Consider the following 25655-nt stretch of genomic DNA (forward strand, 5'->3'; position numbering starts at 1 on the left):
ACTACATTTTATAATTGCGTGCAGTTATAACATTCTTATGTGTAATGTCCATTGTCGTGTAATGGTTATTTATATTCATTGAAATATGACGAAACGTATTTTAAAATAATTTAGTTGTTGGTGAAACAAATTATCGACTTTAGATTGTCAGTAGGTTATCTTATGTTTATAGGATATTTTATTTATTTGATCTTAATAACTTGAAAAAAAATTTAACACTCAAATATTTTATTTCAATTTAAAATAGATTATTGTAAGAAAAATAAATTTATGTTATTTGATCCATTATATGAATTGCTTACGAAAGTATCAAATTGTCATTTATTTTATTACAGATTAATCATATTGAAGAGTCCAAAAGCCGAGTTTAAACGTAGACTACTACTTGCAGTTTAATAATTTGTAACGTATAACGGGGACAAAAGAAGATGCACTTTAGGTGTTTTGGAGAGCGCGTGAAAATCGTACGATTCAGTATTTTTTATATCTATTTCTTTTTCTTATTTTGACTTGCTGCTTTCACGAATCGCAGCTAAATTTCTCTAAATGTTTCGGAAAAATTAATACACAGTATTAATCCATTTAAAATCATTTAAGAAAATGACAAAACCAATCGTTACTTTTTTCTGTTTAAAATGTTTCAAAATTTTTCTTGAACACTTGGAGCATTTTGGCTGTGTTTTTTTAATTGAACAAGTTGAATTAAGAAAGAAAAAAAAAACACTGAATTGTGTGATCCCGCTGCATACTCTAAACAAAACACTTAAAATGCACATCCTCTTGCTACTCCTGTTTCCATACAGATGATATATACTTAATATTTTTTATGTATTTTATTACACGTACACTAAAGGGCAGATATGACTGCTGTGGCGACGGTGTACGTGACTCTACTATGGTGTACGTCGAATCTCACACGAAGCGCTCCGCAGTATGTGTCATACATGTTACGCGCTTCGTGTGAGACTCGACGCACACCACGCTAGGGTCAGATACGCTAGCCACTGTCGCCGCGAAAAATGCCATGTCTGTCTCTCAGTGTACCTGAGACTGTGAAAAAATTGAGACATCACACTTTTTATATAATTTATCAACTATAATGTATTCGTAATATTAATGCTGTCTTAGATTTAAGAACATTATTTTATAACAAATATTTTTTTACATTTGTTAATCAAAAAAGAAACAAATAAGTATGTGGTTAAAAGTATATATTTATTTGATAAAATGTGAATGTATAGATATGGATTTTCCAATGAGTGTAAATAAGTGAAATGAAATGAAATGAAATGAAATTGCAATTATTTGCTATTTAAAGTGCGATTAAAAATGAGGGACCAATAAATAAAATTATGTAAAGTCGTTTATTATGTAGGAAAGAAACTGTATTATCAAATGTTTGAATATCGAAAAGTTCAAACTTTGCCTATCAAGTACTACATCAGCAGTGTATTATGTACAAGCATATATAAGCGAGTAAATTAACTAAATTTTTATTGTACTAAATTAATATATCTAATTAAAATATTTTATCTATGGCGCGCGCACGCTCGCACGAATGCACGCATACATGCACGTGCACGCTTTTTGTCACCCTACACACACACAATACACACGCACGCACGCACGCACGTATATCTAAATTATCTTAAATATATCGTGTTTTAAATCAATAATTATAAATGTTATTAAAAAAAACTTCAAGTTATTGATGTTATACGAATATTATTAAAAGTGCCAACGTTGATACTTTTTCATATAAAAATATATTATGTATTTCGTTAAAATAATTTACTATTATTCAAAATTTGTAAGTTTTATGTCTCTTATCTTACTGGATCTCTTCCTTAATTTTATTTTGTCAATGTAGTAGTGCATCGTTATTGTATAAATTATACAATATAGATAAAAATGCTAATTGCTATACTTTATAAAACAAAAATATAATTTTTACCTTATTTAAGGTTTAAAAACGTGTTCTTTAAAACATTAAACATATTTTGGTTTTAAAATGTTGCAAAGTATATCGTTCAATTATTTATTATCTGTGTATAAAGCAGAAAGCTCTTTTCGTAATTACATTAAGTTTATATTTTATCTTTTTTTTTGAATCCGGGAATTTTATCGTAATAAAAAATATTAAAATTTTACAAACTTAAGTGATAAAAAGCAATAAATAATGTATTCTTTAAAATATTTTAAGGTATTTTATCAAGAGTTTAAGGTCTTGAAAGAGAAGATGGTTATGTAAAAAAAAAAAAACAAAAAAAAAAACAAAAAAAACTTGTGCACTTATTTGTAATAGTTTGTATTTTATTCATAAAATGTGTATTATAAAATCTCGTGTATTACTCTTTATTCCTGTGCAAGAGTTATATGTTATGTGCAAGTGTATTGATAATCGGCAACTGTATAAGAGTACGCGAGTGTACACATATAATTCTTGTAAATAATATAATTGTAATCATTATAAACTATGTTGAACTATTTTCTTAAATGAAGATCCTCTGCGTAACATATTCTCACTTTTTCGATGCAATTATACCTTCTAACTGAGTCTAAAAATTATTAATACAATTGAATTAGTTTAATTCATATAATAATCATGTATAATAATAATGCATTAAAATATTTGTAGTTTCTAAGTTATTAAATTTTTATCTCATTTCTTAGTTAATAATTCAGAAAGAGATAACTTTTAGAAATATACTATTATAACATACTGTATATTATATACATGTGTAAGTGCTCTACAGTTTAAAGCAGAAAAGTATTACTTTGAACGCAACTACTTTTACCTTTAATTGCAAATTTGTCTTTTTAAGGAACTGCACTTCCTCCATATGTTTTTTTTCCTCCGCTTCCCTTAATTCGGCTGACCTTTTTTCAGACTGATCATATTTGAGTTTTAATTCCGCAACTATTTTCTCCAGTTCAACTTTTTGTAATTTTAATTCCTCGGCCGTATTAATCAAGTTTTCCTTCCCTTGTTCGGCCTGTAAAGGTAAGATCTTTTATCGACATTTGTATAATAAATTTTGCACATTATGTATATTTATAATAAAGTACATTTAGTCTTGATGCGAGCTTATAAAGTTAAAAAAAAAAAAAAAAAAAAAAAAAATATAACATTTTTTTTTATTGAAAAAATAAATACTTGCAGCGCTTTACGTATCCCAAAAGCGATACTGCTTTGATACAATGTCTGATACGCAGCCAATGTCATGTTAATTTCATCCCTCACTCGCAATAAAAGTAATCCACGTTCGGCACAATTCACAGTCACTTGTCGTATTAACTCATCTGTGAAACGTTTAGCAATAATATAATTTCGATTTACAATCACAAATGCATATAAAGTTTATGTATGAATATATGTGTATGTAACGTAAATACCGAAGCATTGGGCATAGAGCTGTCTACGAACGGGACAAATACCCGTCTCTCTAGCCTGTCTTTGTTGCAATCGCATATCAAGTTGCTCTTGTAAATTTATTACGTCTAATCGTGTTGCGGGAGTACTCGACACCTAAATAAGCAGTATATACATCCATTAGTAAACTATCACATAACGTTGCATACTTAACGAGATAGATATTAGCTTTTTGAAAAAAAACAAAAAAAAATCTTACACGCTGAGTCCATATCTGACCATCCTCTTCCCATTCCTTCGGTGGTAAAATTCTATTTAAAATTTCTGTAGTCTCTCGTCGCGTATCGGCTGAACCTGGAGTTGCCTGAATTTTGCAAGCAGCTACGCCAGCTTTAGCTGAATCTTTACGTGGCTGTTTAATGAAATAGATGGTGAACGGTTTGTTTTACGTTATACATTTATATGTATATACGTGTCTTACCTTCTCCGGATGAGTTGTGATCAAGACCGGTGTGTCATACTTTACCAACGTGTCTACAGCAGGAATCGTACGTTCTTTGACCGCTGCTGCCATTTTTCTTGAAACAATTAATTGCAATTAATTAAGTGACTTACGTTAAACAAACAGGATGTTGACAAGATGGCTGGCTGTTTTCATGACAGCTAGATACCATGAAGCGAGTGATAGGTGAAATAACGTCGTCATGGTAACCGGCCGAGCTCGCAAGACTACGTAACTCATTTAACTGCGGGCGAAAGAACACGCAAGCCACGCGGAGAGCATCGGTTTTCGAGACGAACGGCGGTTTATCGTCGTGTATCTATGTCTCGCTTCACTCTGAAACCCTATGAACCGCAGTGTCTTGCACAGGACACCTCCGTTGTCCATTCACAGAATGATCGAAATCTTTAAAAGTCAGTCTTGTTGTGGAGCTCCGAGCGCGAGGACGTGTTCCTAATCGCTCCGCAATTTCGCGTATTTTTGACCGCGGAAAGCAGTCTCGCGTACGAGTAAGTGTCGACGTCGTCGAATCGGGAACGGACGATCATTTTCCGCACGCCTGAGTTATCTCACTCGTCGTTTTGTGCACCGTTTCGTGCTTAGAAAAAGTGCTTCGGAACGATAAGGTTACGTAGCCGGCGCAGCACACCGTCCGCGTCGTGCGCAGAGCGTTCAATCTGATATTAGCCGCGTCTTCTCCGTTTCGAGCAAGGGATTCTTGAGGAACTTGAAAAAGATAAAGTTCGCGAGGAACATTTATATCGCGGCCCGTTATATCTCGTTCGCCGCTTGACGCCAGTTCTTAGCGTGGTTTATTCCACCGACGAGAATCAAAAAGTAATTTCGTATCCAGTTTTCTTATCTTAAAAAATTGGTACCGTCTTTGTCTGGACATACTAATTAAATATTTAAATCAAACGAAAGTAAGGAATAGATAGACGTGGGGGGTCGGGGGAGGCGAGGGGACGGGGAGAGCGAGCGCGAGCCTACGTGCCGCGCGCTAGGTATATTTTCCCACTCTCGCTTTGTCCTTCTCCAGCGGTCGCGCGAGCACACACGTCCTACACACTGCGGAGCAAGCACGTGTCTCCGTACCAAAAGTAATTCGCGCTTCCGTTTAACGAAAACCCTTCCGGCACGATAACTACGATTAAACTTGATATCTCTTTCTGTTACAGATCGACGCAGTTGCATTCGCATTGACTGTCGTCAACGAGTGTCGTCACCGCCGATATTAAGATATATACGAACCACGGTCGGTTCGTCGGTCGTCCCGGGAGTTCCGTATAGTTATTCGGGCGTAGTTTTTCGACACACGACTTTCTTCTAATCGCGATTGCCGAGCATGGTACGCGCGAGAGTGATCGTTGGGTAATTGTCGCGGTTATAAATTCACGGTCGGGGTGTTCGCGAGTGACTTGTGCGCGGAAGGAGGACTCGACACGTCCCATCTGAGAGGAGGAGCAGGCCCGGGACGGGCATCCTGCATCGGCGGAGCAACTTTTAGGTGAGAATTAATTTTTTTTCTCATAGAAAATCATTATAAAAATAAAGCTTTACCTGTACTTTAATTTAAATAATATCTTGTCTACATAAATATGTTTTATTTTATGTTACAGTCACCGGCAGAACTCTTCAACTCCGCTGACGCTCATGCAGATCGGTAAGTCGCATCACATTTTTTTCGTATTTTGTAATTGGGGTCTATTAAAAAATAACGCGCGTATGGTTTCTTTTAATACATATATAAATTAAAATACAGTAAACACGTTTCTATGTGGTTAAACAATTTTTATTATTTCAAATACAAAAATCTTCAGTACATAAATCTAATGCGTTCGACGTGGCGACGAAAAAAATTTATTGAGTAGTTTATTATTTATTTCCTCGTCGATTGAACGTCCCTTACAGTTACAAATATAAAGTAGAGAGTATTGCGAAAATTTACAGACATATTCATGCCCAAAAATAATATCGCTTATCTTACGCGCTACTTATGTTACTATTAATATTTACACAAAAGAGACTTTAACGATAATATCACCGCTCTGCGTTTTCGCTCGATCATATGGCTATTGCACGTTTGTACAATAAGTGGACGAAATACGTTTTCATCGGAATGATTACTCGAAATAGCTCACGTCGCAGTCAACAATCGTAGACAAGTTTTCTCTAAAAGGCTATCAAGTTTTACACTGAAAAATCTAAAAAAATTTTTAGAAAAAAATAATTAACGTAAAGATAAGATTTTTTTTTAATAAAGAAGAAATTGTGGCTTTCTCATCAACAAGTCAAGTCTCTTTATACGGATACCACTTATTTAACGCTCGTTTTCTTGCATTGTCAGTTTTGTATTATTGTAGTTAACGTCAATAATTTTTGTAAAATGTTCTTGGTTCACGATCTTATAACGACAGCAAAGTTCTAAATTAAATAATATGTTGTCCGAAAAATTTATCTTTCAAAACGTTGCTGTGATAAATTTCAACCACTCGACAGCGAGAGATTTGTCAAACTTATCCCACATGCAACGGAAATAAATGAAAAACTAAAGTGCGTTATTAAAATATAATTAGGAATTATGTGCTCTATATCGTAAAACGTGAAGTAAATATAATGTTAGCGCGTTCAGCTCTATGCTACCTGAACAGATATAAGAAATAAAGTCAAAGTCCAATTTCAGCAACATTTCAAATCAAGCTAAGAGCTTGCAATTTTTCTCGGATTATAATTTCACAAATTTTTCGAAATATTGATGCAATTAGCTCTAAAATAGCTTTCTTATATCAGAGACTGCCGAGTGATCAAAGTAAAAGATCTCGATTAGTCCTTACAACCTAAACCGGCGGACCAATTACAAATACCGCCGATCGGGTCAAAAGATAGTCTGTCGGGGCAGGTGTATTCGGTTCCAATCACTTGGCCGTTCACCATACGAGCGCAGGTAATAAATTTCTTGCACGAGTACGGATGCGGAAAATTGCCTTGGTCCAAACAACGTATAGTACCCTTGTTCGTGAGAAAGAGTTTACTGCCAAGAGCAGATTTGTTGATGATAATTGGCACCTCATCTTCATAATAGTCATAATCGATGACCGGCGGTCTTCTGGGTCTCGTGGTCGCATTCAACGTAGGCCCGTCTTTTGCCCGAGGCTTCTGACGGCTTCGAAAATTTAACTCGTACCTCGGCGCTGTTCTACTGATCGTAGGATCTGTCCTAGGTGCTACGGTGGTGCTTATCTTGCGCCTATCGGTGTCCCTTAATGACGTTTGACCTAGTCGTGGAACCTAATTAGTTTTTTTATTTGTCTCTTGGACGTTACTAGAAGGGGCAAGCAAGCCACTGTGATTCCCATAATGAGAGAGCGCAACGAAGTAGAAAGAGCGCAATTCGTTAGTGATTAAGACGATTGATTGTCAATCAATAATGAATGATGAGAGTCGACATTGCAGTTAGAAATCGAAAGACGGAGAGACGAATTTTTTTTTTTACAACCTTGGCAGGAATAATACATACGTAAAATGTGCTCTTAAACATGTTCAAGTTAAAATAAGTATAAATCGTATAAAAATAATTATTCCTGAGAAGGTCAATTCTTAAACACTTAAATTCTCTTAGAATCGGCCGGGATTAATTCATGCCAGAACTGTCCACTCTGTCGGTGGTGACATGAGTTTAACAATTAGTAATTAATTCGCTTAGCAAAGCTTAATTGTGAACAATATGGCCGTAAAAGAAAAAGAAATAAAATTGATAGTGCACAGAAGTTACGGTTGCATTAGTATATAAACGATTGACATTGATTAAAATAAACGCGGAAAAGATCCTCGTGCGAGAATCATATATAACATGAAGAAAAAATTAGCGAGAGACCAGAAGACAGGTGTTGAAAGAAGCGAAAGTCATATTGAGATATAACGCAATGAATAAATTAATTAATTGATTGAATGTCATTATTGCAAAGATTCGTTAAGAGTAATCGTCATCGTTAAACGGACGATGATCGAAATTGGGCCCATAAATGAAAGAAGCGGGCCGCGACAGCCGCGAAATAATTCGATTAGATGAAATACGCATAGTTACTCGATGTAGTTTAGAGAGTGAAGTATATGATGACATAAGCTTCAAATTAAAAGAATTAGATAGTCGGCTGTGGTCGGTGTGGTGTCTAACAAATATAATGTACCAATGCTCGACGACGAGGGCGGCGGATTCGATAGCATCACATCGAATTCTTGGGCGTGGATACTTTGGTCGGATACTTCTGCATTCTGATCTTGCAAAACGGCGGTCGATTTAACATAGGGTTCGGTGTCTTCAAACGCTAAAATAAAAAAAACAATTTAATAAATAAAAAAATAAAAATTAAATTAAATAGAAAAAATATTTTTGAAAAATAAAAAATGTACGAGCAAATTTTTCTTAGGAGAACTTACCGACATAATCTATTCTTGACGACAAAGTAGTCTCGACAGGCCTACGTCTTTGATGAACGGGCAGGGTATTCGATAAGGGATTAGTTAACGGGGCGATCGTTGTAAATGATGCTGGTTTTCTCTGTCTATTGAAATATCCGTTTCCTGGGTTGCGGCTAATTAATCTGTTACTCGTCACCTGTTCAAAATACAATAAATTAATGTACAAATAAATACGTGATTTTGTATTGCTTGAATGTGTTAAGATATTAATCATCTAAGCATTAATAGACGTTAAAGATAATAAAACAGAAAAAGTAAAATAAACGCTCGCAGAAATACGCTTTTTAGGGTAAGATGTGTTAATTTGTAATGCAAGAAAGAATAGGAAGTAAAGATGTTCCTTGGTCTGTTCGTATCCCAAAATATCCATTCCGAAAGAAAGATCAAACTTCCGAATTAATGCTCCAGCCTTTCTTATCCCGGAATAGTTTTGAACAGAGAAAACAGAGCGTCTTCATGGGTGGACAATATCTTAGAACGTGATGACGTAGCAGCATAAAGGATGATAACGTAGCTCCAGTTTTATTTCATTAAAATTAGTTAGATCCTGCGAGAGGTGATGTTCGAGAGATTTTGTCAAAGAGGCATTAAGAAAGGGCATTAAATTATGGCCGATTGTAATTTTTTTTTTTTCCTGATTAGTCGTTCATTGACATATTATCGATATTTAGATTAAATGTTGAAAAATATGACGATTAATGTCGATGGTTGAGGCAATCAAATATGATTATTTTAATGATTATTTTAAGCGATTTATGGCATTGAAACGCTGCATTGGTATTTATAATCACTCTGAGAAGTATGTCGATCGATCAAAAGCAGATTCAGTAGAGAAAATTATATCTCGAATAAAAATTATCTTCAGACAGTCAAGCGATTATTTTTTGTTGAAGCTTAAGCCGAGATCTTTTTTCATGATTCCTTTACGTTTGGAAGATAATCGTAATCATTCGAGAGGTCTTTTAATTAGCGTCAAGAAGAGGCGGCAGTACTCGTAGTAGTAAGTCAGTTCTACTAAGGTTCCTCATTAGTCTTTTGCAGCGTTTTACTCTTTCATTTCCGTTTTGATTAAAGTAACATGCGATCAAGGAAATATGTTATCAAGGCAAAATGGATCTTCGACTTAAAGCTGCACACTGACCTCGAGCGAATCAGTATCCTGCTCGACTGGAACGGACATCCTCGTGGTTTGCGCCTCCGTGTCTTCCGGTCGTTCGGTCATTGCTTCCTTTTCTTCGAACTTATGCTTCTTATTCTTGTTGAGAAGATCATCGTCTACAGAAGGACTACTTGAAAAATGAACCGTATAAAGTACTTGAGAATGTTTCTTAGCAAAATCGGAATTTATATTTGTCTCTTCAGGTATCGAATCTTCTTCCTTGGATTTAGATTTAACGCTTTCCAATTCAGCATCCATTTCTACTCGTATTTTTTTTTCGCCAGAAAGATTTTCGTTAATGTAAAAGCTACTTGCGGAACTGCCTTGAAAATCTTTCTCAACGGAATCAGAATTTATATTAGTTTCCTCAGTTCTCGAATTTTGTTCATCAAACTTAGGTTTAATGCTTTTTAATACAACTCTCGTTCTTCTTTTGGTTCCGTGTTCAACAGGATTTTTGTCTGTGCGAGAGTTATTTAAAATAGCGCTTTGAAAATTTTTATCGGTAGAATCAGAATCTACATTTGTTCTTTCAGCTGTCGAATTTTTTTCATCAGATTTAGGTTTGACACTTTTTAATACGACTCTCATTCTTCTTCTGGCTTTGTATTCGTCGGGATGATTCTTGGCGCTATAAAAATTATTTGAAAAAGTGCCTTGAAGACTTTCGTTAGTGGAATCGTCTTCTGCACGGACTTCGGATTTTAATTTAACTCTTTTCAATATAACTCGCATTCTTCTTTTTACTACTTCCTCGTTAGAAGAATTTTGATTTATGCTAACATTATTCGAAAGATTATTTTGGAGATTGATTGAATCAGTTTTTACATTTGTTTCTTTAACAGTGGAATTCTTTTCCTCAGATTTAGACCTAATACTTTTTAATACAACTCTCATTCTTCTTTTTGTGGTTCTTTTGTCGGATAATTTTTCATCTATGTCAGGACTTTTTGAAAAACTCTTTTCAAAGTTTGTATTATTGGAATCAGAACTTATATTCACTACTTTAATTAAATTCTTTTCTTCGAGTTGGGATCCTACATTTTTTTCAATTATCTTCGAAGAGGAAATATAAGGAGAAGGTCTTCGTGATTTTCCGCGATGCGTAACTCGATGTCGAGAATATTGATTAGTCCTTTGCAATGTTAGAGGACTTCCAAGCCAATTGTTCGTTCGATTTAAAATTCGACGTCTAGCAGTTTTCTGGTTGAATTGATGATTAGTTGTCTCGACTTTAGAAGTCGTTTGATCTTGTTTTCGGCTTTCTGTATTCTTTAAAATAGCTGTCTCAAACACTGTCTTTATTTCTGAAATTGTAGAATTCTCACTCATCGTTTGTACAGAATTTGATTTGTTAGCGGTCATAATTATTTGCTCTTCCGGTCGGCTTTGCGCTTCGGTTGACGTAACTTCGTTGATATTTGTCTTCCATTCTGGTATTTCAGATTTTCTATTCACCGCTCGTACAGAATATGTATCAGGAACGTTCGTAGTTGTTTGATACATGAGATTTGTTGTAATCGAATCGCCGAAAGTTGCAAAGGGTGTCGTAGAAGTTGTGAATCTTTCTAAACTCACAGTCGGCCTATTAGTAATTAATGTGAAAAAAGGGGTTGATGGAGTATTAGCGGTTCTTGTTGAGGGGGTTGTAAATGTCGTACGAATCTCAGCAGTTTGAGCAGATTCTGTGGTTGCCTCAGCTAATGCCTCGAAACTTTCGTTCATATCAATTGTCGTCAAATCGTTATTTAAATTCACGGGATACGTCGCAGAAGATTCGGCTGTCGAAGTTAAAAAAGCGGCTGAATTTGTTGACATTATTTTAGATTGACTGATGATTGATGGGGTGTTAATTGCGGACGGTACGTTTGCATACGCAGACATCGTAATTGCGTTAAAATCAGTAATCGTTGGAACAATTAAATTAAGCGGAGTAGTTGTCATATTTGCAGCTGCAGTATTTATATCTGCGAGATTATTAATTGTCATGGATACAGTTGCGTTTATACTCTGCGTGTTCTCAGTCGAAGAAATAACCGTAGTTAATGGCGAAAGTGTTGTAGAAATGGAAATTGTTGCAGTAATGGGAATCGTAGTATTTTCAATTGCTTCAGTAGTGAAAGTAGAATAATTTTCAATCGTGGAAATTGTTTCATCAACCTCATTTGCATCTGTGACTGAAATTGCATCGGTTATACCGTCATGCATATTTATAGCTGTTGGAATTACGATTGTGGAATAATTTACAATTGTGGAAATACCGTCAATGTCTGCGTTTGTAGTTTTCGCTGCAGTTGTATTTTCAGAATCAATTGCGATTTGTTGCACATTTGTAGCGGTATCTAATATCGGGGTTGTCGAAGAATTTGTCGTCACGGATATAATTTCAATGCCGGTACTCGCTAACGTGGACGTAGCTACAGAATCACCGACTGTTGAATTATCAGTCAGAAAATTATTTAAAGAAGTGATTTCACTTTCAATGCTTTCAATTGAAGGTGTAGTCGTTATTGTAGCGTCAGTTGCAACCGCGGGTGCTTTCGCAATCGCGATCCTTTCGTTTGTCGTCGGAATAATTTCTGTAGGCGAGTGGGTTTTTAAATCGCCGGTAACTGTGCCATTTAAATTTGCAGACGTATCGTGAACGTCTAAAATTTCAAGAGATGTATAATTAAGCACGATCGACGAAGCCGTTGGTATTGTCGAAATTAATTTACGTCTTCTTGAAGATAAAGTTGAGGCAGAGTAATCGGTACTTACAGAAGCGTTTCTTAAAGCGCTTGTAGCAGCGCGAATAGAATTATCGGTTTCAGTTTGTCTTATAGTATCCCTGGCCGGCGGAATAGTAGTTCTGTTCCTTTTTCTCGCCGCTATACGTTTGCCTGACCACAATGGAGTTGTGACCTCGCTATATCTATTTGCAGTAAGGGCGGTTCTTCGTCTCATTGGTGTTGCCGGAGATGTAATATAAGAGTTGGAAAGAGGTGTCGTACGATCGAAATTATGCAGCAAATTCGTTTTCTTAGACATTGGTCTGTCGGAATCAGAATCTTTCGAGAAAGTTGTTGAAGAGCTAGGCGCGAAATAGCTCTCTTCATTATTAATGCTCTTATTATGAGCAATGTTATTTATATTGTTGAAAATATCGGATTTTGATTCGATTCGATCGCGATGAGTGACAGTGGCAGGCTCGGTCGTAGAAATATCCGAAATTAAAGTAGTTTCTGTTTGCTGCTTGCCAAAAGTGTTGGCTTGTGCATAAGCTGGGGTTGAACTAAACGTCGATGTCGATGACGCAGGATCGTCTTTACTTCTGGTGATATAAAATCCACGTATTACCGAGCTCGTAGTCAGACTGGCGAGAGGAATACCGCGCATTGTTGTCGGCTTAAAATACGTCGACGTTGTTAACGCCTTTTGCTTATTCTCACCACTCTGGATAGCGTTTGTGACTGAAACTTCTTCATCGAAAGTTGCAATGTCTTCCATTCTTGGAGCGCGAGATCGCGCTTTGTTCTCCGATGCTTGTTCCAGCCATGAATCGGCTGTTTCTTGAGTTATGTCTCTTGATGACTGGACGATCTCTTTTTCGCCGTCTTGCGATTCGATTATTCTTCTCAACGACTCTTCGACATTCTGCCGGTTAATGTCGTTGTCCACTTCGTTACGCAGCAAGTGCAAGAGTATGGACGACGACATCGTGGTGGTACGATCGTCGTAAGTCGTTGGATAGCCGATCAATTCCTTCAGGGTCGGTAATTTGATAACTTCCGAATCGGCGACCTGAAAATCAGAATAATGCAGCGCGCTTTAATGCGGAGATCCTCAGAAATCTCTGTATTTTCCTTTTTCTTTATTTTCCATAGTTTTTTTTCTTTGCAATCTCCTTCTTTCCGTCTTTCTGTCTGTGTGTAAGCTGCTTCAGTTTTGAAGGAAGAATAAGAAGGAACATAAAGAAAGGATATCTCTAGTTATCTATTAAAGCACGGCGAATGTAGTTTGCTTGCTCGCTTGCTGCGTTAATTTGAATGATAAGGAGTCATCCTGGGTCATCGAGATAGAGTTTAATAATGATTGTATTTGTGGTGAGTAGAAGTATCAAGATCAAGAGATCAGTGTCGTCATCAAGAGAGTTATCAGAGGTTTCAGTCAAAGGTTCCTCTGAGTAAGCGGGTGAAGAAGGTGCTCGTTATGATTATAGTCGTTATTGATGTGAGATGTAATGCATAAAGACGATTATTTTGTTGTCGATCGTCGTGAGCTATAGCGAGTCCTGTCGTTTTTTTTTTTTTTCCTTTCTATAATTATTTCAATGAGCAATCTTAAATATAATTAAGCTCGTTAAGTACTATATATATATACATTATTATATAATAATTACGCCGAGGCATCTATTAACTCTTTAATAATCTCTCCGACAAATCGGCGATCGCGATAAATTTAATTATTTAATGGCCGTATTTATGTACATTATCAACGTTGACTATGTCGATTATTAATAACAATATTCGTACACTATTTCGCGGAGCCTTTGCCAGCGATCAAATTATTGAACACCGATTCAATCTCGATAGTCGAGGACTCGTGAGATTCTGTGGTGAATCGACCATCGTAATGATAATTAAATTCGCCCTCGATCGGCAGAGTGGACCGCTCGACACCCTGACGAATTTCATTGACAGACTCGTCGTCGTAGACTCCGATCACCGAAACTGACAACGGAGTCGTTGGGGAAAATTTATCTGCGGGGATCCTCGTAGTTGACGTTAGCGATGAATACTTGGTCTTAATGAGAATCTTCTGTCGCTCCGTGGTACCGGATTCTGTTACTGATGTCACCAATCTAGTGACGGATGGCTTCACGGTCGTACTACGCATATAATACGGATCTATTAAATTTTGCGAGTCAAAATAATTATTGCTTCTCGGTGTCGTTGTTCTTAACGATTGCTGCTTCCGGAGAAAAGCATCCGCGACGTAATCGAATTTCTTCGCCGGGATGAGGGTCTCCGTGACCGCCGCTTCCGTTGTAGTCGTTAGACGTTTTGGATACGAACGCGTTTTAAAGTACTGCCATGTGCTTGTGGATTCCGAATTCGGTGACGTAGTTTCCTCGTCGATTTTAATATTATCTCGGTCTCGAAGTTTATAACGCGTTCGCGGTTGCCGAAAGTTCGTATCTCGCAGTCTTGTTTCTCTTGTGTCCGGCGTCTCCTCGGATTCTTCGGACGCAGAGTCTAACGGAGAATACCGTCTGGGCGATAAAGCCTCTTCGGGATCAAACGGTCTCTTTACCACAATGGGAACTTTGTATCGCGGCCGAATCTCTGGTCCGCGAGTAGTAATTGATGTTAATTGATACGTATTATCTTCCGCATTCTCGGTTCTCACAGTTTTACGATTTTCAATATCATCAATAAGAACCGAAGGATAGTTTGTCTCATCTTTCAATGAAGTTGTAGTGTAATATTTCCAGAATTCTGTGGAGTCGTCTGGAAAACTTTTTCTCGAATCTGATTTACTTCCTAAAATTATATCCTCAGCATTGTCCTGTTTGGCGATATTATGCAATCCACTTTCTATATCCTCTTCTTTTTTTTCTTGTTCTTTAAGATTATCGTGAAATGTATTAACGGTGCTGGAAAAAACCGGATAATGACGTCGAGTGAACAAATTGTTGCGTCTTGAGAGAACTTCGAGGCTGCTGTTTTCTGTCGATGCAGAATATCGGTTGATCGTATTTCTCGAAGACGACGCAGGATTCTTGTGAGTAAAGTGTTTACGCGCGTATCTTGACTCGAAGCTCGATTTCACAGTAGACAATGAATCTAATTCTGTGGCAAACGTCGCAGTTGAGTTCAATGTGGGTAATGTAGTAATTATTTGCACGCGAGTGGTGGAAAAGTCATCAGTAGACGGTATTAACGTATTTTCTGAAAATGTATTACTTTCAGTGTTAGAAGTTACGGCTGTTACTGGTGTTGATTCCATCACAGTAGGCTCAGTACCTATTTCAATTTTTGATTGACGATTTTTATTGGCATCTGCGTTAATTGTCGATATAATGGCAGTATTAAAAATATCTGTAACTTCCTCGCTTGACACTGTAGTGACTTCGGTCGCGGGGGTTTCTAAAGTAACTTTTGTAAAACTATCAGCGTTATAATTGACGGGTAACGTAGTCTCAGTAATAGTTGAAATTAAATCTTTTTTTGTAAATTTAGCTGCCGTAGTAGCAATCGTTGATTTATCTGTAGTTTTATTTAATAAAGTAACTCCTGTCTGATTGTCAGCAGCTGTCGATCTTTCAACAATTTTATCGTTACTCATCGGAGTTGTCGTTTTTATAAAAAGGCTCAAGCCTTCTTTTTTTTCGAGAGAAACTTCGTCCGATGTTGACAAAGTATCTTGAAGCGGACGTATACGTTTTATCACTTTTCGTCTGTGAGGCATTTGATGTTTTTCTTCTTCTTTTTCAATAGTACTAGCAACTGTGCTCGATGACATTGGTCTCCTTCTTAAAAAAATCTTTCGTTTTTTTGGCGCTGTCGACGTTTTTTCTGCATCATCAACAACAATGATACGTTCAGTAGAAACAATTGTTATTAAATCAGGATTAAATTCATGAGCTTCGATATGCGCAGTTGTTGTAGCAATAGCATCTTCCGGTCGGTCACTCGTATAATCCGCAATGCTGCTGGATAGAGTTGTCACGTCAATCTGTGTTATTGGTTGATTAGTGTTCGATTCAACGATAAAATTAACTGCAGCGGTAGATTGATCGACGTTATCCAGCAAATAATTTTCCTCGATTTTATCAGTTTCTGCAGAAAAGCTCGTTTTCTGATTCGATTCATCGTTTATTCTTTGCTCATCCACATTATTTCTTTTCTTTGTAAACTTCGCTCTGTCGTATAATTCGCGATTAACAGTTGGTTTTCTAAGGACTCTAATGTTCGTTATCTTATCATTTTCATCGTCGCTAATGTCGGATCGTGATCGAACCGATGGATTTCTTCTAGAACTACCTTGTGTTATTCTAACTATTGAACTGTCATCTAATTCGTTGGCTGTAGTAGATTCTGTTCCACTGCTAACTCTGCTAGGTCTTCGATATCTTTTCCTGAGACTATCGCTGGCGATTGTTTCGGCGGAGGTTGAAGTTACTCTATTTTTTTCTCTGTATCTAGAATTCGGGACAGAATTCGCTGAAACATCCTGCGATTTTAATCTTGACGTCGGTGGAGTGTACCTGTTGGAGCCTCTACTGCGTAATCTGCTAAGTTCCTTGATTCTGGATGTGGAAGTTTCCGTGTGTGGAGTGTTTACTTGATCTACCAACTCTTCTTCGGTAACTCGGTTGGTTGGTTTTGTCCTTAATCGAGTTCGCCCCACCAAGCTGGACGGACGCGTGGAATTTCGCAACGTACTACTCACCTTAGACCTACTCAATGGAGTCGTCGCCGTTGTCGTCGCTTCTGATGAACCGGATCTTCGTCTAGCAAAACCGAACGGTCGCGGTTGCGACACCACGGCAATCGTCGATCTGCTTGGTAATGTCGTTGATGTTGCTAACGGGCTGCTGGTACCTGCTGGTAATGTTGTAAATAGAATTTCCGTTGCCGAATCTTCTACCAGCTTTACTGGGTCAATAGTAGAGCTGACGTCCACTTTAGAATTGACACTCGATGAATTTTCTGATGGCTCGACACTGATTAGAGTGATAATCTCGGTTGACGTCGAAGTAGTCGTTGTAGACGTTATAGGTAATGAAGCAGCTGTACTCGCCGTTGTTTTAGGTACCTCTGGATATTCTTCTACTTTTATCGGTGAAATAGTTTCACTGATAACTTCCGACGAGCCTGACAAATCTTCTGAACTTTTTGAAGTGGTAGTTCTAAACCTTTGTACATTACTATACCTGAAAAATTAAATAATAATATAAAATGCATATTAATAGAATAGAGTTTTATAATAAAAAAAATCATATGTAGAAACCTAGATTTGGTCGTTGATGAATCATCATTTTTCTCTGCTAACCGATCCGTGCTTTTAGAATCGTCCTTTTTCTCTGATTTCCTGAAGTTGTATTAATAAAAAATTAATATGTTAAAATATAATACATATATGATATAATATACGTATATTTAAATATTAGATAATTGTATGTTTTTATATATTATTGTACATTTGTAAATTTATTTTCTTGTACCTGACACTCGGACCACGACGTCGAAAAGATTTAGATGTTTCAGAACTTGCTTCATTATTTTGTCTAAAAGAACCATTATTACGTCATGTATTAATAATTTTCAATAAATTTTTAATAGGGCAAAATGCGCATAATGAAAAATATATTTACTTCGAAGAAACAAAAGGTCGTCGTCTACGAGTAGGTTTTTCTTCTTCAATTTCTATTTCTTTTTCCTCTACATCGTTCTCAGTTCTAAAAATTTTAGTTGTATTAGACCAGTTTCACAGATGTCATATTGCAAGAGATATCAAGACCAAATTAATTATTTTAATAATTATTTTACCTAGACGTCGTGGTGGAAAGTCGTGTTCGTCGAATATTTATATAGTTTGGCGTCACTCGTTCCGTAGACGAACTTATATCTCCCAATGGATTGCTGATCGTTTTTTCCTCTGAAGAAGCTACGTCTGCGTTGTCGCTTTCTTCATTCTCATCCTCGTTCTCCGAGGAAAATTCTTTTACATTCGATCTAATCAGTATCAGAATTGTAATAAAAAAAAAGAGTACAAATTGAACATATAACTTATAAAATCAATTTTTTTTAATTTATAATAAAAATTAATAAATTAATATAGTTAAAAGAAATTAAATTAGAAAAAAAAATTGTTAAATAATGGACAAAAAGGTATATTTTTACTAATAAATAAAAACTAACTTAGATCTTTCGATAGTGACATATTGAGGTTTCTGTGATCGTCTAAGACTTTTCACTTCAGGAATATCATCTAAGCCTTCAAATTGCGCTCTTCCTGGTCCATTCACATAACTGGTTTCCGAGGACGATAATATAGGTCGTTGACTACCAACTTTACTCGCTTGTCTATTCAATACACGTTCGTACAAACTGCGACTAATTGTAGCTGGGGTAACGTTTTCGCTGCCAGATCTATCCAAATTTTTCTCTTGAAGCAGCAATTGCTTTTCTAATTCTTCTATTCCGCCTAAAATAAAAAAGTTTCTTAATTATTTATTATAAATCTGAGAGCATAAAAAAAAACGTAATTAGATGTATGTACATACATTGACGCGCGCAGAATTTTCTCTAGTAATATAAAATAAAATTTAGTAAAACTGAAAAAATTAAAATAATTGCCGGAGAATACTTCTATCTTAAAAAATTGGTACCGTCTTTGTCTGGACATACTAATTAAATATTACAATTAAATCGAAAGAAACTAACGTATAGATAGGCGCGGAGGTGGCGGGGAGCGGTGGGAGGAACGAAGCGAGAGCGAGCGCAAGGCCTACATACCACCCTCGCTTTGTCCTTCTCCAGCGGTCGCGCGACGCACACACGTAATACGCTCTGCACGGCAAGCACGTGTCTCCGTACCAAAAGTAATTCGCGCTTCCGTTTAACGAAAACCCTTCCGGCACGATAACTACGATTAAACTTGATATTTCTTTCTGTTACAGATCGACGCAGTTGCATTCGCATTGACTGTCGTCAACGAGTGTCGTCACCGCTGATATTAAGATATATACGAACCGCGGTCGGTTCGTCGGTCGTCCCGGGAGTTCCGTATAGTTATTCGGGCGTAGTTTTTCGACACACGACTTTCTTCTAATCGCGATTGCCGAGCATGGAACGCGCGAGAGTGATCGTTGGGTAATTGTCGCGGTTATAAATTCACGGTCGGGGTGTTCGCGAGTGACTTGTGCGCGGAAGGAGGACTCGACACGTCCCATCTGAGAGGAGGAGCAGGCCCGGGACGGGCATCCTGCATCGGCGGAGCAACTTTTAGGTGAGAATTAATTTTTTTTCTCATAGAAAATCATTATAAAAGTAAAGCTTTACCTGTACTTTAATTTAAATAATATCTTGTCTACATTAATATGTTTTATTTTATGTTACAGTCACCGGCAGAACTCTTCAACTCCGCTGACGCTCATGCAGATCGGTAAGTCGCATCACTTTTTTTTCGTATTTTGTAATTGGGGTCTATTAAAAAATAACGCGCGCGTAGCGTTCACATGGTTTCTTCTAGTAGAATTATAAAAATAAAATAGTTACGTTGCAGTTATATGATTAGGAAACTTGTACTTGCCAGCTTTTTTTATGAGATCAATTAATTCCTTAATCACTTTCGGATCCTCTTCGTCTTCGTCAGCAATAATTTTTTCAGATTCGCTTGGTTTCAGAGTGGTTGTTGTAGTGGTGGTTGTACTCGGTCTATTTCTAGTGAGTGTTTTATATATGAGAGATTTCGCCGTTGTGATAATCATCGGCTCTTCCTTCACATTCTTTTCCTCCTCATCGTCTTCCTCTTCCTCTTCCTCTTCTTCTTTCTCTTCGCTTTCTTCGATTTCGTCATAATCTTCCTCTGAATCGTATTCTTCTGATTCCGCCTTTGCAGTTGTTGTGCTATGCAGATAAGTCGTTCGGCTCGTTGCGGCCGTAATAGGCGCTTTGGTGGTCGATCCGGTGGAGATAATTGATTTTAATGTTTTGGGACAAATTACATTGCGCGGATAATCGCAAGAGTCCGCTCCTTTGTTGAATACCAATCCTGCAAAAATAAAAAAAATATTACCGCGCGATAACAAATTATTCTAATCGGTAATTTAGTATACTGAAAGAAAATAATACAACTAAGGATAATTGGAAAAATGGAAAAAAAGATTATATTGATATATCTAAATTTTTTAATTAAAGGTTTTCCATTTTTATTATAAATTTGATTAATTTTAAATATTAAGTTGTAATTAAAATTAATTGTAACAAAATAAAATTACCTGAAGGACAGGTAAATTGATGCGCAACTACTCCAAGTCCACCGGGACCGCTATCGAGACACCAAAAATACTTTTTGCAATCCCGAGGATGTGGGAAAAAGCCTTCGTCTTCACATTTAAAATCTATAAAACAATTGAGTAGTTTATAATTTCACGTAACATATTTTTCCTTTACCTTCTTCCGTGTTAAATATTTTATAACGTTTAAAACTGAAAATCAGTTTTTCGGTGAATCGATCAATTGCTAAAAAATATTTTTCTTATAAAAGTTTACCAGTTCCTGGATCGGGAGTGGTTGGGGGCTCAGGAGTTGTTAATTTGTTGCTTAAAGATTCCTGACTTTCGTTAGTTTTGTTTTGTCCTTTGCGTCTAGACTGCTTTCTACGTGTGCCAGAATTCGTAGTACTGCTCTGCGTTTTAACTCTATTTCGATTTTTTGGTCGTTCAATTTTCTCGGTGACCGTGACGGTATTTCTACCCTCCGAGTCGTCATTTGATGACGGATCGTACGATCTTCTCAATACTTCTCGATCTTCCTGTTCTTCCTTGCTCGCTTGCGAAATGGTCCTGTATTTTGGTCTTGAGGAAGACACGCGTTTGCTAGTGATCGGAGGCGATGTTGTGCTGCTTCTTCGATTACTCGTGCTTGATTTACGAGTGTTACTTTGACTGCTTTGCGTGCGAATCTTTTTCCGACTGTCCACTGACTTCGTCTTGTCAGTTGTGCCTCTGCTAAATGATGTAACAATATTTTTAATTTGATACTGTTAAATTACTAAAATAGAAATAAAATATTAAGCTACAGAAAATAATATCACTAAGTATTTTACAAAGATCCGTATTTTTTGATTAATTAATTTAATACATATAAATATTAATAATGTTAGAAAATTAATAAACGGTAATATCAAGCTACAAATCAATAATGATGTCACAAGTTTGATTGTTATTTTTAACAAATTATTGTTGTATCTATTGCTTAACTATTCTTCAATATTACCTATTATCTGCAAGCAGTGCTTCTTTGGCAGCCTCGATTAATGGATAAGCTCGACCGTGGCATTTGCCACGGAAATCGTCGTTATCTATCGACCAAAACATGATGCCTCCCAATTTTTTTTCGTTCACGTAATGAGCTTTCAATTTAACTACGTTCTCGTCGTCGTACCCTACCCACTGATTCCCCTTGAAGGCATATGGTCCCATGGCCTTGGGATTTGGTTGAACGACTTCCCAATCATCGGACTCCGCTATACTTTCACAAATCTGAAAAATTAAATGTTTAAGTTATTGATTCTGTATACATATATGTATATTATTCCGCTGCATTCTACATGCGTGTCGTATACGTGCGATTAAGTTTACCTCATAATAAGCAAGATAGCCTTTCTCTCGAGTGGCCTCCCCCTCCGTACCCGGACCATCCGCGGGTGATCCGAGATCAGTTGCTTCTTGATTAAACAGCGTGTACGAACGGCCGTACGTTGGTATCCCAAGAACGATCTTATCTGCGGACATACCTTTCTCTAGGAGGTGACTGATTGTATAATCCTATTAGACACAAACGAGGATGCGTTAATAATTGATCTGTTCAACTGGCAAAGATTAGATCTTGATAAGCAGGGGTCTCACGATAGTCAATTCCGCATCGTAATTGTACTCATTGTCTTCTTCCAACGGGTATAGCGGCGAATGGTGATTTACAGCGGGCTCGTACGCCGAATGATAGTCGTAAGTTAGAAGATTGACAAAGTCCAAGTATTCATTCAATCTTGGTACATCGTAGCCCTTGTCGATGTATTCAACGCCGGCGGGCATCGCCATTGATAGCAACAATCTCGGTCTTCCAGTCTTCGAGGACTCTCGCTCGAACTCGTCACGAAGTTCCTGTCAATTCGCAATCACTTTAATTAGCTTCTTTTAATTGTTCCCTGTGACTAAAACGAGATTGCAAGTGGCTTATTATTATTATTATTATTAGTTGCATTTATCCACGTATACAATCTGCAAATCATTAACTTTTTCGCTTTTCGAAACTTCTGTAAGAAATTTCATATCCTTTTCGTGGCGATAAGAAAAAATTGCGACATTTACCTGCACCAAGTTGGCGTAATTGTCCTTATCTCGTGGCTTTCCGCCGTCTCTAAATGCCGGATACTCCCAATCGAGATCCAGGCCGTCGAAATGATTTTGCCTGAGGAACTTGACGGCATTCTTGACGAATTCACGCCGTCTCGCAGAATCGGCTACCATCGGTGAAAATCTGCTGGAGCCTTCGTTCCAGCCGCCGATCGCTAGCATCGTCTTCAGGTTCTTATTGTAGGTTTTCAAACCCGTAAACTTCGCGTATCCGCCTGTCGAGCAAGTGTGTTTATTGAAGAGTGAAAGTTAAATATCGGCCAAGTCATCGAAGATGATGCGTTCGTTAATCTAGTGCGTTAAACAACTTGAAATATTAAAACAGCTAGACATTCTAAATGAGACGTCAGGCAATATCGAGCTTGTATTTAAAGTGATTTTATATCAAAATCACTTTATTGTAAATGTAATATCTATAACATTTAAACAACATTTGACATTTTATTGGAGAAATTATATATGTTTTCACCACCTTTCTCAATGTCTTGATACTTGTCGAACGGTTTCAACGCATTTTCCTTCGTGAAACCTCCAAACGCGTAAATTAGATGAGTGCAAAGATATGGATTTATGTTTTGCGGCGAAAATTTGGCTGTGCCGGGTCGGTACACCGACCAATTTGTATAATAACAGACGATTCTGCGTTCAGCGGTTCCTAAAAAAGAAAAATACATCTGTATAAGTATCGTTCAAAGATATTTTTATCTTTTCTCTTAAAGAAAAAGTTGGTTTTCTACATTTGTAATTAAATTAATGTATTATCACGGTAATATAGTCCAATTAAAAAAATTCCTTAAGTAGATTCGCAATGCAATGATCGACTCAATAAAAACGTTAATAATTTAGCGAACGTAACAGCATTTTTTTTTTTTTTTTAAATTCAATAAATAATTTTTGGGCTCTGGAGATTTTTTGCGCTGAAAAGAAAAGGAACGAGGTCACTTTGTGCCCGCGATGCACGGTGAATGGTCTACAACTTTCAATGGAGGTCTTTGAATGAATTGAATGAGAGACGGCAGATGCGTAAAGCTCTGCGTCGAGTCGCGAAAATCGCGCTCTCCAATAATTGTCATCTCTCAATAGCTGCGCCGTCAGCGTGTTCGCGCGTGCCGTCACGTTTTCACCGCGGCCGCTAAATACCCCGCGTCTGGAAGATCGCGAATTAAATGCACGCACGTTCCGAACCGCGTATACCTGGCGCCTTCTCTCTGGTATTGAAGCGCGTAACGCTCGCGAGCCGCGAACGTGGGGAGAACGCATAAACGACGGTGAGAGAAAACGCAGCCACAGGGAGAAATTGACACGCGATTGGACTTTCGTTTATGCACAGCGAAGAAATAACGTTTGCGCGGTTTCAATCCGCGTAGCCGGCGTGACTTTTAAAAGGCACCTCAGTCATTCGGCGCAAAGACTTTCCGACTTATTGTTAAGAAAAAGATACGTGATCTTCAATGGTAAATTCACAGTGGAAGGCAATACTTTTGAAACTATTTATGATACAATACACTGTAACGACTTAAAATAAATAATAGATGATAGATAAATTTGCGATAAAATTAATGAAATGTATTAAAAATCCACGTTACTTTTTCACGTTCCAATGATTTTTGCATGGATTTACTTTCAAAACGTCACGCATAGAAAGCGAGATAACAAAAAAAAAAAAAAAAAAAAGTTAATTCTATCTTTGTGTAAATAAGTTCATTAAAAAAATTTTTTTTTCTCTGACAAAATGAGGAAATTTTGTAACGTTAATCAAATTTTATTGTCGCGGGTATCGTTGCAATTGCTTTCTTCAGCCGAACGTTAATTCACAAGTCGCGTAATCCGATCGAAAATAATGATTGCAAAAGTGAGAGATAGCGTTACAAGACAAATATTGTTTTTCGAAGCGGTTAATTACCCGAACGTGTGTATTTATGCGCGGACGGAGATATGCATCTCGTTGCCCTGCTTCGCACACGCATTATCGCCCACGAAGGCTGACTTTGACGGCGCGGCCGAGAGCTCGCGTTGAATTTGATTGCGCGGCAAGGTACTTTCGAGTCGTCCGCGCGAATTATCCGTTGTGCTTTCACCGATCGTGCGTGAAACGAGGCCGAATGTCGCGTTAGGAACAATGTACGAACGAAGATTGACAAATTGAGGCCCCGATTACCTGACCCTGACCATAGGACCGGGGCGACACTTGAGCGAAATCGCACAACATTCCCAGACAAGGGTAACGAGTCCGGCGTGATTTCTCTCGGCGAATTAGCAATTCTCTCTTTCCGCTTTTAATCTAATATTACAATTATTTTATACGGGAAGGAATCGAATCGTTCGTAGATCAGTCTTAGGAGATACTTTCCACTTATTATTATTTTTTTTCTTTTTTTTTTTTTTTTTTTTTTTTTTGTAGTATAATCGTCAAATTAACGAAGACGTGAAAAACGTAAACGTGAAAAATCATTCAAATTACATTTTTATGACTCGGAGCGGTAAAGTTCTAGCAATAAAAATTATACTGGTTTTAATTTCTCTTAAGCGAAGTGTTATCTAAATGGCATAAACGTTTCAAAGGTACCTACTTATAAAGACGCGTAAAATATTAAAAAAAAAAAAAAAAAAAGAAGGGGAGGAAAAAATATATGTTTACGTATATATCTTATCGTAAAAATTATCGATATAGAAACGCTTTCTTTCACCGCAACAATTACCACGAGAGTACCCGCAGCAATCCCACGCTACACATATATCGATACTGTACGAACGACGCAATAGTATTAACCTGTGATATACAATAGCGTAGATAATATCGAGCAAATAACCCGCGATTTCCATACTCGATCGTGGTCGCGTGTTTTTCCGGATTAGCTCGTCGAATATGAGAAAAATACATATCGTAGCTTTGTACTTGAATCACGACGTGGAAAGTGCCGTTATTGAAACCGCGTTGCGAGGTGGAAGTCTCTCTCGTATTATCGCTCGTTCTCCGAGCATTATTGTCTATTGTCAGAAACGTTATGGTTTC

General features: G+C 37.2%; 2 protein-coding genes across 3 annotated transcripts in view; both read right to left on the minus strand.

Moving 5' to 3' along the window:
- Positions 1-2304: 2304 nt before the first annotated feature.
- Positions 2305-4757, minus strand: Dnali1 (Putative inner dynein arm light chain, axonemal Dnali1). The gene is made up of 6 exons (XM_070665838.1): positions 3855-4757; positions 3633-3785; positions 3397-3529; positions 3158-3303; positions 2799-2996; positions 2305-2558 (listed from the first exon to the last, which is right to left on the minus strand). The coding sequence occupies exons 1-6, from the start codon at positions 3945-3947 to the stop codon at positions 2523-2525; spliced, it is 759 nt and encodes a 252-aa protein (XP_070521939.1). The 5' UTR covers positions 3948-4757; the 3' UTR covers positions 2305-2522.
- An 888-nt stretch (positions 4758-5645) lies between these two features.
- LOC139107980 (uncharacterized) overlaps positions 5646-25655 on the minus strand; it is a 31713-nt gene continuing 11703 nt past the window's right edge. Inside the window, exons 3-20 of one of the 2 annotated variants that reach the window (XM_070665907.1) lie at positions 23115-23297; positions 22598-22857; positions 22136-22390; positions 21869-22054; positions 21504-21769; positions 20778-21232; positions 20504-20626; positions 19816-20277; positions 18423-18708; positions 18051-18236; positions 17876-17959; positions 17726-17788; positions 17512-17592; positions 16951-17434; positions 9496-13296; positions 8313-8490; positions 8063-8200; positions 5646-7150 (exon numbers count right to left, since the gene is read on the minus strand). In XM_070665907.1, coding sequence (XP_070522008.1) covers positions 6699-7150; positions 8063-8200; positions 8313-8490; positions 9496-13296; positions 16951-17434; positions 17512-17592; positions 17726-17788; positions 17876-17959; positions 18051-18236; positions 18423-18708; positions 19816-20277; positions 20504-20626; positions 20778-21232; positions 21504-21769; positions 21869-22054; positions 22136-22390; positions 22598-22857; positions 23115-23297 — 7943 coding nt within the window. In that variant the 3' untranslated portion in view covers positions 5646-6698. Of the gene's footprint in view, positions 7151-8062; positions 8201-8312; positions 8491-9495; positions 13297-16950; positions 17435-17511; positions 17593-17725; positions 17789-17875; positions 17960-18050; positions 18237-18422; positions 18709-19815; positions 20278-20503; positions 20627-20777; positions 21236-21503; positions 21770-21868; positions 22055-22135; positions 22391-22597; positions 22858-23114; positions 23298-25655 lie in introns of both variants that reach the window. The other variant, XM_070665906.1, reaches the window with a different exon arrangement.

This window comes from Cardiocondyla obscurior, linkage group LG14 (genome assembly GCF_019399895.1).
Source record: "Cardiocondyla obscurior isolate alpha-2009 linkage group LG14, Cobs3.1, whole genome shotgun sequence".
NCBI lineage: Eukaryota > Metazoa > Arthropoda > Insecta > Hymenoptera > Formicidae > Cardiocondyla > Cardiocondyla obscurior.